Genomic DNA, 13,468 nt, shown 5'->3' with positions numbered 1-13,468 from the left:
AAGAAGAATTCATCTATTATGTATTTTCTTACGTAATTCACAAGACAACGACTGTTAATGTCTTATCTATTACTAAACAACAGGGTTCATATTGTAAATGATAAATTACATTGTGTGATGATAACGAGCGTATCAATCAATTTGTCTGATCAGAGTAAGATTTACGTTGTAATCAATGGAGCTAAGCCAGGCCAGTGATTCAGATTGTAGGAGCCACATCAAGGTCGCTAGTTGGAACACTTGGAACGATAGCTGCTACACAGATCATTCCTGAGGTAATGTATGTATTGATTTCTGCATGTCAGTGTATGACATTATCATGGCTTTGACTGTCTGTATCTCTCTTCCAGATCTATGTGCATCTAAAGGAGGGCCAGGGTCCTGACGGGTTGGCCACCCTGAAGAACAAGCCTCAGCTCCACAGTATGGTGGCCAAACAGCTGTGTCAGAACCTCTCAGGCCGCAACAGCATCATCTTCACCGGACCCAGCATCACCAGCCTCAACCTGTACCAGGAGTTTGAGAAACAGGGTATATGTTAATCTCAGTCTGTCTCTTTTTCCCTCTCTCTGTCTCTTTCTCTCCTCATCACTTTCTTTCTCTCTATCCTTTCTCTCTATTAAAAACCAAAAACTGTTTAAATGGGAAGGAGGCATTTGTCTGAAGCTTAAAAAGTAAGGAAATTCAGGAGCGCCACAATGCTTATTCCACCCATGCTCTACCAAGGTTTTCCAGCACACAGCTACAGTTGCTATGTTGGTATTGTACTTCAAACTATGTGTAGGCAGGTTGCTTAGGATTCAAACCTTCTCAAACAGGCAAGTCAGTTAAGAACAAATTCTTATTTACAATGACGGCCTACCCCGGCCAAACCCGGACGACGCTGGGCCAATCACGGCCGGATGTGATGGAGGCTGGATGACGCCTCTTGCACCGCGATGCAGTGCCTTAGACAGCTGCGTTCATGTGTGTGTTAACTATTTAACTGTACGAGAATGCTTAAAGGGCTGCAAAAAATAAATATCGGTATTGTTTTTTTTTTGGCAAGGAAAATATCAGATATCGGTATCAGCCAAAAATGTCATATCAGTGCATCACTAGCTTTTATACTTACAAGACCATCAGACTTGATTGAGCTGTTTTGTCTTGTAGTAATGTGGTGCGTTATATAATAAAATCCTTTTTTGGTCAGTATGGTGCCCAATATAACAACAGGTGGTGGTGGTGTGTTGGGCACAGATAGATAGAGCCTGTCTGCATTCCTTATTTCTGTAACTAACTGTTAGCTTACCTGTTTAATATTAACATAAGCTCAGAACCACGTGTGTTTCAAACATGGTCCTGTTTAATCAATTGCTTTGCTGATCAATGGACAGTTCATTACTTCTGTCAAAATAATATGTAGCTTAAAGTTATGTTTGTACTTGTATTTCTTTTTGTAATAAAGATGGTGATGCAACAATAATACACATTTACAATAGGCCTATATCTAAAAATACATACAGCCGAATTATATATATATCATTTTAATAGCATGACACCGTAAAGTCCATTGTCCATCTGAAGAGAGTATGAATTAGGCTGTTTGAGAAGGTTTGAATCCTAAGTACTCTGCCTACACATACTGTAGTTTGGAGTACAATACCAACATAGTTACTGTAGTAGGTCAAAGCTGTGTGTTGGTAAACCTTGGTAGAGTATGGGTGGAATAGGCATTGTTGTGCTCATGTGAATTTCCTTTCTTTTTCGGCTTCAGACCAATGCTTACCTCTCACTTAAAAGATTGTTTTTTTGGTTTTAATTTCCATGTTTTTTACACCGGAAGGTGGTTATTCAACATTATTATACAACTTTATAACACAGCAGTAAAAGTAAACAATAATGGCAACATAAATAATGTAGTTGTTAGTATTTATTTAATATTAATAGTTGATTTTCCGGAGGGAAGCGAAAAACCAGAAACCCATTTAAGTAAATATGTAGTAAACTGGATTTTATTCCCTGATCTCTCTTAAAACAATTGAGCACACCTGATTTTGGTCTTCATGAACAGCTAAGGTCTTGATGAACAGCTGAGTAGTAGAATCAGGTGTGGTACTGGGCTTGAATACAAAAACATGCATAACCCTGTGGATCTTCAAGAGCAATTTTGGTAACTCCTGATACAAATGCTGCTGTGAAACACGTGTAAAATAAAAGTACAAAACACTCTTAAGAAAAATATATATACATATTTACAAATCTGACATTGGATAGGTGCTCTAATTCCTTTAGCAACAAATGTTCTTAGTAATTCTGTACACAGCTGTCCAACTCCAGTAAAAGACCATACATTCCCACATTTATAAAGGGTAGTGTAAATATGAAAACATATGGGAATACTCACAAATTTGGAACAGAACATAGATTTTAAGTATTGTCCGAAGTACCATGTGTACTGCTTCCATTTGAATTTTTTTAAGTCGTTTGTCAGCTCTACATGGGCCAGCTTGCATTTCTCCTTGTCAGGCGCATGCCCACAATCCACCACTCTGCCATAAAGCACTATGTCCTTGGGCAGTACCGTAGGGATAGCGTGTAATGTGCATTTCAGAGATGAGGCCAACGACCTCTTCCTTTAGAGTCTGAGAGCAGGTCTCCCCTCCGTTCTAGCAAAACGCACGCAGTAGTACACACCACCACACTCACTGACACTTGCCTGCCACTCCACGAACCCAAAGGCTCTTTTAAGAGCCACTTAATAAATGAAAGTGTGTGTGGCGGGAGGGGGCTGTCAAAACTATAAACAAATTAATCGTCCAAATGTATCCTCCGGGAGGCAAACCCACACTCTTCAGATCTATAGACGGATAACTAACGATTACACTACAAATCCTGTTCTTAAAAAATGTAGTTAGACAGACCATTTTAAATGGACAGACTGGAAGCACCTGTTCCAAAATGATTTGGTTTATTCACTCTATACTGATTTGAATGTTTGTTTCTCGCACTTGGTTAAAATACAGTAGTCTAAAACAGTTGATTTTCTGAAAACAGACTCATGTAATAATGAAGCTAAGTTAGCAAACATGTAATTTTATTTTGAATGCGCAGCAATGGCGTACAATTTAAGCAATCAGAGAGGGGGTTCGATTAATCTGGCCCAGGGTACACCGGGCTATGAAAGTGGGGAGGGTCGGAAGATAAAGTGTTTTTATCAAAAGTAATCCATTTTGCACGTGAACACAGAATCCTACTCATTACTACACGTGCTTGATTTGAGCCGACTGTCGGAAAGAGCGGGGCACCTGGCTCACGCCCAGGAGGCAGCCTGGTTCCAAATCGAATGCAATCTGCATTTAGCCTATGCAAAAGATGCCTACGTACACTGGCTCCCGGGCGAGATTAATCGAACCCCCTCAATGATTCTAAAGTTGTTTTACCTGGGTGCACAGTGTGCAGCACCCTCACCCCCTAACTACTTTACTTGTGGATGGCGACTTCAGATTTTCTGGGAACACACTGAAAAGTAACTTGACACCATTTTAATCAGTCAGTACAAATGTTGATTATAATAATGACAAGAAAGCAGGAAAGGGAGCGTATGCCGGACCTGATAAATTGTCTGATGCTAGCGTGCATTTGCTTACTTGTAGTGCACAACTGAACTGAGACATGTGCGTTTGGGGTTCAACCATTGACTACAGTGCCTTGCGAAAGTATTCGGCCCCCTTGAACTTTGACCTTTTGCCACATTTCAGGCTTCAAACATAAAGATATAAAACTGTCATTTTTTGTGAAGAATCAACACCAAGTGGGACACAATCATGAAGTGGAACGAAATTTATTGGATATTTCAAACTTTTTTAACAAATAAAAAACTGAAATTGGGCGTGCAAAATTATTCAGCCCCCTTAAGTTAATACTTTGTAGCGCCACCTTTTGCTGCGATTACAGCTGTAAGTCGCTTGGGGGTATGTCTCTATCAGTTTTGCACATCGAGAGACTGAAATTTTTGCCCATTCCTCCTTGCAAAACAGCTCGAGCTCAGTGAGGTTGGATGGAGAGCGTTTGAACAGCAGTTTTCAGTTCTTTCCACAGATTCTCGATTGGATTCAGGTCTGGACTTTGACTTGGCCATTCTAACACCTGGATATGTTTATTTGTGAACCATTCCATTGTAGATTTTGCTTTATGTTTTGGATCATTGTCTTGTTGTAAGACAAATCTCCATCCCAGTCTCAGGTCTTTTGCAGACTCCATCAGGTTTTCTTCCAGAATGGTCCTGTATTTGGCTCCATCCATCTTCCCATCAATTTTAACCATCTTCCCTGCCCCTGCTGAAGAAAAGCAGGCCCAAACCATGATGCTGCCACCACCATGTTTGACAGTGGGGATGGTGTGTTCAGGGTGATGAGCTGTGTTGCTTTTACGCCAAACATAACGTTTTGCATTGTTGCCAAAAAGTTCGACTTTGGTTTCATCTGACCAGAGCACCTTCTTCCACATGTTTGGTGTGTCTCCCAGGTGGCTAGTGGCAAACTTTAAACGACACTTTTTATGGATATCTTTAAGAAATGGCTTTCTTCTTGTCACTCTTCCATAAAGGCCAGATTTGTGCAGTATACGACTGATTGTTGTCCTATGGACAGAGTCTCCCACCTCAGCTGTAGATCTCTGCAGTTCATCCAGAGTGATCATGGGCCTCTTGGCTGCATCTCTGATCAGTCTTCTCCTTGTATGAGCTGAAAGTTTAGAGGGATGGCCGGGTCTTCGTAGATTTGCAGTGGTCTGATACTCCTGCCATTTCAATATTATCGCTTGCACAGTGCTCCTTGGGATGTTTAAAGCTTGGGAAACCTTTTTGTATCCAAATCCGGCTTTAAACTTCTCCACAACAGTATCTCGGACCTGCCTGGTGTGTTCCTTGTTCTTCATGATGCTCTCTGCGCTTTAAACGGACCTCTGAGACTATCACAGAGCAGGTGCATTTATATGGAGACTTGATTACACACAGGTGGATTCTATTTATCATCATTAGTCATTTAGGTCAACATTGGATCATTCAGAGATCCTCACTGAACTTCTGGAGAGAGTTTGCTGCACTGAAAGTAAAGGGGCTAAATAATTTTGCACGGCCAATTTTGCCGTTTTTTATTTGTTAAAAAAGTTTGAAATATCCAATAAATGTAATTCCACTTCATAATTGTGTCCCACTTGTTGTTGATTCTTCACAAAAAATTACAGTTTTATATCTTTAAGTTTGAAGCCTGAAATGTGGCAAAAGGTCGAAAAGTTCAAGGGGGCCGAATACTTTCGCAAGGCACTGTATATGCGGTTCATAACTACACTGAACAAAAATATAAACGCAACATGCAACAATTCATTCGATTTTACAGAGTTACAGTTCAAGAAATCAGTCAATTGAAATAAATTCATTAGGCCCGAATCTATGGATTTCACATGACTGGGAACATAGATATGTTGGTCACAGATACCTTAAGGTAGGAGCATGGATCAGAAATTAGTCAGTATCAGGTGTGACCACCATTTGCCTCCTGCAGTGCAACACATCTCCTTCACAATGATTTGATCAGGCTGTTGATTTTGGAATGTTGTCCCACTCCTCTTCAGTGGCTGTAGTTGCTTGATATTGACAGGAACTGAACATGTCGATCCAGAGCATCCCAAACATGCTCAATGGGTGACATGTCTGGTGAGTATGCAGGCCATGGAAGAACTGGGACATTTTCAGCTTCCAGGAATTGTGTACAGATCCTTGCGACATGGGGTCGTGCATTATAATGCTGAAACATTTACATTTACATTTTAGTCATTTAGCAGACGTTCTTATCCAGAGCGACTTACAGTAGTGAATGCATACATTTCATGCATTTTTTTTTTTTTGTACTGGCCCCTCGTGGGAAACGAACCCACAACCCTGGCGTTGCACACACCATGCTGGCGTTGGAAACACCATGCTCTACCAACTGAGCCACAGGGAAGAGGTGATGGCGGTGGATGAATGGCATGACAATGGACCTCGGGAGCTTGTCACGGTATTTCTGTGCATTCAAATTGACATCGATAAAATGCAATTTGTTCGTTGTCCGTAACTTATGCCTGTCTATACTATAACCCCACAGCCACCATGGGGCACTCTGTTCACAACGTTGACATCAGCAAACCGCTCACCCACAAGACGCCGTAGACGCTGTCTGCCTTCTGCCCGGTACAGTTAAAACCGGGATTCTTCTGTGAAGAGCACACTTCTCCATCGTCCCAGTGGCCATCGATGGTGAGGATTTTCCCACTGAATTGGGTTACAATGCCAAACTTCAGTAGGTCAAGACCCTAGTGAGGACGACGAGCACACAGATGAGCTTCACTGAGATGGTTCCTGACAGATTGTGCAGAAATTCTTTGGTTCTGCAAACCCACAGTTTCATCAGCTTTCTGGATGGCTGGTCTCAAACAATCCTGCAGGTAAAGAAACGGGATGTGGAGGTCCTGGGCTGGCGTGTTTACACGTGGTCTACTGTTGTGAGGACCTCCTGCCAAATTCTACAAAATGATGTTGGAGGTGGCTTATGGTAGAGAAATGAATATTATCTGGTGTAACCGATGTGAAATGGCTAGCTAGTTTGCAGGGTGCGCGCTAATAGCGTTTCAATCGATGACGTCACTCCCTCTGAGACCTTGAAGTAGTTGTTCCTCTTGCTCTGCAACGACAGCGGCTTTAGTGGCGCAATGGGTAACGATGCTTTGTGGGGGACTATTGTTGATGTGTGCAGAGGGCCCCTGGTTCAAGCCCAGGGACCCTCTGGGGTCTGTTTAATCAACTTCTTGATATGCCACACCTGTCAGGTGGATGGATTATCTTGTCAACGGAGAAATGCTGCACGAAATTTGAGAGACAAAGCTTTTTGTGCGTATGGAAAAATGTTGGGACCTTTTATTTCAGCTCGAAACATCTTCTTTTACCATAGGCTTGGTCTATGGCGTATTCTACCTAGCTAGTTTTTCAATGCCCATTGTAAGGCAGCTAGCTAGCAGTGTGACCGTTTCCCAAAGTTTGGCATTGGCTTTGATCCTGCTTTGAACCTATTTAGCTAGCTAGTTTTGTGGAACAATGTATGATCTATTGTGGTGCATGAACTGGACATATGTGCTAGTCTTACATTGGCTAGCTTTGCCTAGCTAACGTTAACTGGCTATCATAGCAGCCAAGGATGTTCACTATCTTATTTCTGCATATTTGTTTCAGCTTTGATTACACGCAAGTGTCTAGGTCAGTAGTTTACACATGATGACTTCAGCCTAATGAAAAACCTTACGTTCCTTGTTTGTTGGTTAGCATCCTAGCCAAAGTTAGCTCTCATCTGACTGACCTAGCTAATTAAAACAAACCCACATTCATTGGCTAGTTAGCTACCTTTCTTTGCTTGTTTGTTAGTCAGGTAGCTATCAGCTGACTGGTGTTAGCTAGCTACAGAGGCTAGCTGCTGGAATTTGGACAAGCAACCTAACGTTAGCTAGCTACCTAGCTAATCAAAATGTATGTTTGCATTTTTGATTAACCTCAGCTTGAATACAACTATATAGCTAGCTATCGACATTAGCCTAGGTTTTTGCATACACTTATGACTGGCAGCCTGGTGCAAGCAGCTGTTGTTGTTGCTATCACCCCAACAATAATCTGTCTCGCTCTCTCTCTCTCTCTTTCATCCTCTTCTTTTCTTTATCCCTTTCTCTCTCGCTGTACAGTATGTACTGTAATCTCCTTTCTCATCACTCCCTGCTCATCCCCTGCTGTTTTTAATTACCATACATGTCCTCCTGCTACTGTAGTAATGAAAAAGAAGACCGTCAATTGAAGTTAACCCTGACAACCAACATGTGAATTGTTTATTTTGCTGCGTCCATGCCTACCACCCACTAGGCTGCACAACCAGACATAGAGTAAACAGTAAAGATGACGTACAGTAAATTCTCCCAAGGCTTATTTTGGAAACCTAGACCACCAGTTCATCCTACTGTTTTAATTAACAAAGTGAACAGCCTGGTGAGAGGGGAAGTGATGCCACAGTAAACCTGCCTCGTAGCCCTGCAGCAGCTGACATAGAGATATTAATCATGTTCAGCTCCAGCTCAATTAAAAACGCCATTGTCTTTCTTTTACCCCTTGCCAAGTAAGAGAGAGTGTGAGAGCGAGTCTGTCCTCTAGGCTTTATCCTCTGATCTCAATCTGAACACATACTGGCCACCTGCAATCTGTGCCATCTATCATTACTGCAGGTGGTTTGAGAGAATGGGCTTTAAGAAAGAAGGGGAACTAGTCAGCTAACATGTACAGATTATACAGTGTGGTGGTTAGTTCAAATATAAAGTGCCTCCGACATTTAAAGGAATCATGTCAACTCCATTCATGACATTTATATCTGTAATGTTCTGTATGTTGCACCACCCTGAATGTGTCCCAGATGTCTAAAGGTGTGTGTTTGTCCTCTGCCAGAGATCTACTGCTGTGGGCTGCTGAGCACCAGGAAGAGTGACTGCACCGGCCTGCCCCAGTCCATGCTGGTGAACCCTGAGAGCCCCCAGCAGAGGGGCCAGTCCCGCAGCATGATGAGAGGTAACACCTCCCTCATCAGCTGGTACAACAAGGGACACTTCCGCTTCCTTACCAACGCCTACTCACCCACCAAGAAAGGTAAGGAGACCTGCTTTGGGACCGATGTGATATTACCCATGTTTTCTTTTTCATACATTTTCATTCAGAACATGCATTCAGGGGGATGTTTAAATAGTATTCAATCATGGGCATAGATTTTAGAGTGAACAGCCTTCAATTTTAAAGCAAAATGTTTCTCTTTATTTTGATCATGTCGACCTACTGTGTCAATATAATGCTCTGAAATGGAGCATCATTATGAAGCTCTTTAGGGCTGACTGATACAGTATGAGTCACCACCCACCATTGACATGATGTGGATTTAACAGACCATAGTAACTCCTGGTTATTAATGCACTCTAAATCTACCCTGTAGACTGTGAGAAACGCTGATGTAGCACCTCATCACTTTGTCTCGCCCTGTATGAGTGATGTTCAGAGATAATGGAAATGGGAGAAAATCCCTGTTACGTGGCATGTGAAAGGCTCTCACCCCACACGTTTAATCCCATTTGTAAAATAAATTAGATGGGAAAATGCATTACATCTGGATAGATAAACAGCAAGGATCCAGAGTAGATGAGTGGAATTGAGGGGTTGGATTCTGTTCATGGCTGTGTTAAAAGAAGTGCTGAATTTTTTTAAGTGTTTGGGAGGATTTTTCTTGTTGAATACAATCTGAATTAATCCTATAGAAGAGCAATGGTCACCAACCTGGCGATCGACTGGTCGATCTCCAAGGCATTCCTAGTCGATCATCAAACATTTCTGTAAAAAAACTCAACGATAAAGCTTTGAGCTCCTTTTTTAATTTTTAATTTACGTTTCGTGCTGTTGGTGGTAGGTGCACTTGATTTAGCAGCCCTAACGCCAGGAAGGCAAAGTATTCCCATTTTGAACCATTTCATGTGTCTGAAGGTAGAACTCCGCCTACAGAGAGTAAATCAAGTGCACCTATAGGCCTACGGCTGGCCAATCAGATAGCTCAGATCACCACGTCTGCACAGTTTCCTCGAGCCATAGACTAAAACATTTTTAACATTTTTATTCACAAAGTTGAGAATTTTAAACTTTTAAAACCATGACTAGAGAGAGACTCAACAACTACAGCAAATAGCTGCTGTTTTTATGAGTAAGTTCATGTTTGACAGTGCTGAATAACAACTTAACACTTTGTTCAACACTTTTATAAGCATTAAAATGCACGGTCTCCCTACTTCCACTCACGCTACAAAAAGCACCGCAGCTGCAATGAATGAGTATAGTGTTCCGATAAACTTACATTGTTATTATTAGCAGCTTGCAGCTTTTTTTTTAGGTCAAGGAATATTTCACTTTCTCTGGTCATAGGAGTAACAACATAAATTGGTGCATGAGGCAGGAATAATGCAGTGTGACTTGAGTTTCACCATCAGTTGGAAGACTGTGCCCCCTTTTCTCAGCGCAAGGAGAGAGGTGACTGGTGAGAGGCAGCCTCACCGCTGCTCCCTCCCATCAGACTGACAATCAGTCCAGTAAAAAAAAAAATGTCATGATTATGCTCACTCAGCCGGGCCTCACAAGTAATACAACAAATGAGCTAATACATGTGTGATCATATACCATTTAAAAAAATATATAATTTCAAAATGGTCTGAGAATAACAACATTGCAGAGCAATTCAAGCATAGGCGATATGCAGTGATGATGTATTAGGCCTTTAGCCTACTGTACAAACCTCATTGCTACAGAACTGTTTTTAATTGGTTAATGTTGTATAGGCTTACGTTTTTTAAGTCATGTTTAAAAATAAATAAATAATAATCTGAGCTGTAGATCTCGGCTTGCATTTTTACTCAAAGTTATCTTGACTCAAAAGGTTAGTGACCACTGCTATAGAGGATGTAGGTTATTTTTTGTTAGTTCTCATTGTCCAGTACAAATTATATCTGACTACAGATAATATAAGAACCCAAAATACAGCAAAACACAACCCCCTCCCACCCCAACCTCCGGTGTGTCCCTCCTATCTTATACAGACTAGACTAATTATTTTGTTTGGATAGCTACAGAGAGAACTATTTTACCTTTTGAATAAATAAACCACTGTATCGTTGGTGAAATGTCTATGAAATGAAGTGATCATGTGAAAGACTGAAGCCTAGGGAATGGTGACGGAGTCGGACATATTTCCAGATTGTATTTATTTATTTTATTTCACCTTTATTTAACCAGGTAGGTAAGTTGAGAACAAGTTCTCATTTACAATTTAGACTTTATCAAGTCTGCTTCCCGATTTATATTTAAAAATTATATTACATTTTCCCATCGACTTTTCTGAATATGCGCTTACTCTTTGATCTTGCATTTCTTTTTCAATTTACCCTCCTGTAACTTTCCAATTTCCATTCAACATTACGCTGTAGGACCTGAGTGAAATCTAGCATCATTAGCATTAGATAGCTGAGGATAATTTCTAATGGAAGCGAGTCAGCGACAGATGGAGGTTCAGTCAAGAAAAACAAATCAACGACCTGCTAATGGCTCGATGTGATCCAGGCCACTACTTAGACTCGTTCCCTCGCAGCTACCTCCATAATTACACTGTAACTCCTCATGTTCATCTATCTTTCATGTGGTACACCCATGATCTGTTTTAGGTATTAGGTTGATACTTTTTATAAGGCGTTTATTCTAGCTACACTAGTAAGTGCGTAGTCATATTTTGCTTGTTAGAGAGCAAGGTATTTTCGGCAGAATATATTGGTTATTTTGAAGCTATAGTGAGAAACCATAATTATTAGACTTTGAGGCATTCAGTGTAGTTATTTACAGCATCACAACTGCACTCTTTATCCAGTTTAGTGTTATGTGTAAGATGATATGCCACACATTTTTGTATTATAATTTGTCACTGAGTTGCAATCTGAAAATATGATTACATAATACTTAAAAGAAAAACTCCCATTAGTCCTGTTTGAGTCATGTGTTGGGTTCTAGGGGTGATCATCAAAAGGAAAAGTGGTGAGATTCCCTGTCCGCTGGCTGTGGAGGCCTTCGCTGCACACCTCAGTTACATCTGCAAGTATGACGACAAGTACAGCAAGTGAGTGAATACTGGATGTATTGCAATCAGTTGTCATTCTGGGAGAAATGTGTTAGTCTATATGAATGTTCATCACAGGACAGGGGTGGCCAACCCTCCTCCTGAGAAGATACCCTCGTGCAGGCTTTTGCTCCAACCCTAGCTAGCACACCTGATCCTACTAGCTGCTAACGAGGACATTGATTAGCTGAATCAGCTGTGTTACAATGAGGTTGGAGCTAAAACCAGCATACCCAGTAGTTCTCCATGAGGGGATTCCACCCCTGGATATTTGTAGGTCAAGTGTATTGAAATGTAAGATCTGAATATGGCAAACTGTTCTGTTGTTCCTACAGCTTTGTGTGGCTTATTTCAAAGTATTTCAGGCTGCATTGGGACACGACAGCGGTTTCATCTCTAAGATCTCCTCCTACTGTGCTGCTAAACAGAGAGTCAGCCTGACTCCCCCTGTGGTGGGCCCATGCTGGGTGCTCACACACTCCCCGCCATGCAAGTCAGGCTCAAGTGAATCCTTCATTAATAATTCAGTCACAGCCAGACATTAATTGAGGAGGATCACTCTATAGCATTCCTTATCAGCCTCAAGCCAGAGATGGCGTTCCAGGTTTTCTTTTTGCAGTTGCGCTGTGCGGAGTCGGATTAGACCGTACAAACACCTGGAGAAGGAATTACATTGATGTCATATAGCAATCTTCTGAGATGCACAACGTGACAGTAAAAAAAGATGACCTGGGACACCACCAGGAACTCAGATGCCCTGTTTAAAACCACACACTATAAAGGAAAGAGATTTGAACTCTTAATTGCACAGTTATCGCACAAGTTTCTGTTCAAAGCGTGTCATGCTGGGACAAGATAAGAACTTGAGCTGCATACTGTATATCCATTGGAATGCCAATGATACTTGGGTAACAATTTGGATAGTCTAGAGCATCTACAGATGGACTATCTACTAACCCTAGCTCTAACCTTAACCCTTACCCGAACCCTTATTCTAAACACTAATCGTAACCTTAGAAAGCATTTGCTTATCAACAGATAGTATGACCATTTGTAGAGCAGCTACAGATGGAAAATCTGGACTATCCAAGTAAAGTGTGACCGATACTTGTTGCATTAGCATTTTATAAGAAGATACCATGAAAAACGTAATCCCTTTTCAGCATGGGACAGTAAATACATCCATAATACATCTACCTGAATTATGATTCCATCTGAGTTCATCAAGTGGAACACACATTTAATAATCTGGACTTCCTAATCCACTGGATGTGACACTTCATTGCAGTGCAATAGACTGGCTACTGTCAAGGGCCCACCCAGAGATTTCTATGTCACAAATGGAGAACAGTGCCAAGCGACATTAACACTGGTCAAAGACAGAAGACTTTCAATTAAGGGGACAAGCAGAGTGATCGATGGGATTGCTCATCACACACACACACACACACACACACCAGGGAGAATGGCTCTTATCTTCTCACCCTCTCTAACCTCTCGCTGCCTCCAATTAGTTTGGACAGTAATGAGATGGTGTTCTGTAGCTCAGAGGACAACACTTGTGGGCGTGGAGGACTGCAGATTACATCTGGAGAGCCAGAAACAGGGACGTTAGCTGAATATCGCTCCTCCTCACCGCTAACCAATGGCTCACACTTAGGAGGATATCTTGTCTCCATGACTGTCTGCGCTTCTGTCTGTCGTAACTCTGTCTAATTTCAGATGTCCAG

General features: G+C 41.5%; 1 protein-coding gene across 1 annotated transcript in view; it reads left to right on the top strand.

Moving 5' to 3' along the window:
* The window catches only part of LOC106589661 (piggyBac transposable element-derived protein 5), a 32,015-nt gene that overhangs the window by 12,020 nt on the left and 6,527 nt on the right, over positions 1–13,468 (top strand). The window contains exons 4-6 of the mRNA XM_014179905.3: positions 351–531; positions 8,495–8,692; positions 11,633–11,738. Of these exons, the coding sequence (XP_014035380.1) occupies positions 351–531; positions 8,495–8,692; positions 11,633–11,738 (485 nt within the window). The remainder of the gene's footprint in view (positions 1–350; positions 532–8,494; positions 8,693–11,632; positions 11,739–13,468) is intronic.

The sequence above is a fragment of the Salmo salar genome, chromosome 28, assembly GCF_965601325.2.
Source record: "Salmo salar chromosome 28, fSalSal1, whole genome shotgun sequence".
Classification (NCBI taxonomy): Eukaryota; Metazoa; Chordata; class Actinopteri; order Salmoniformes; family Salmonidae; genus Salmo; species Salmo salar.
Note: the sequence above shows the minus strand (reverse complement) of the source record. Positions and strands in the feature narration are given on the sequence as shown.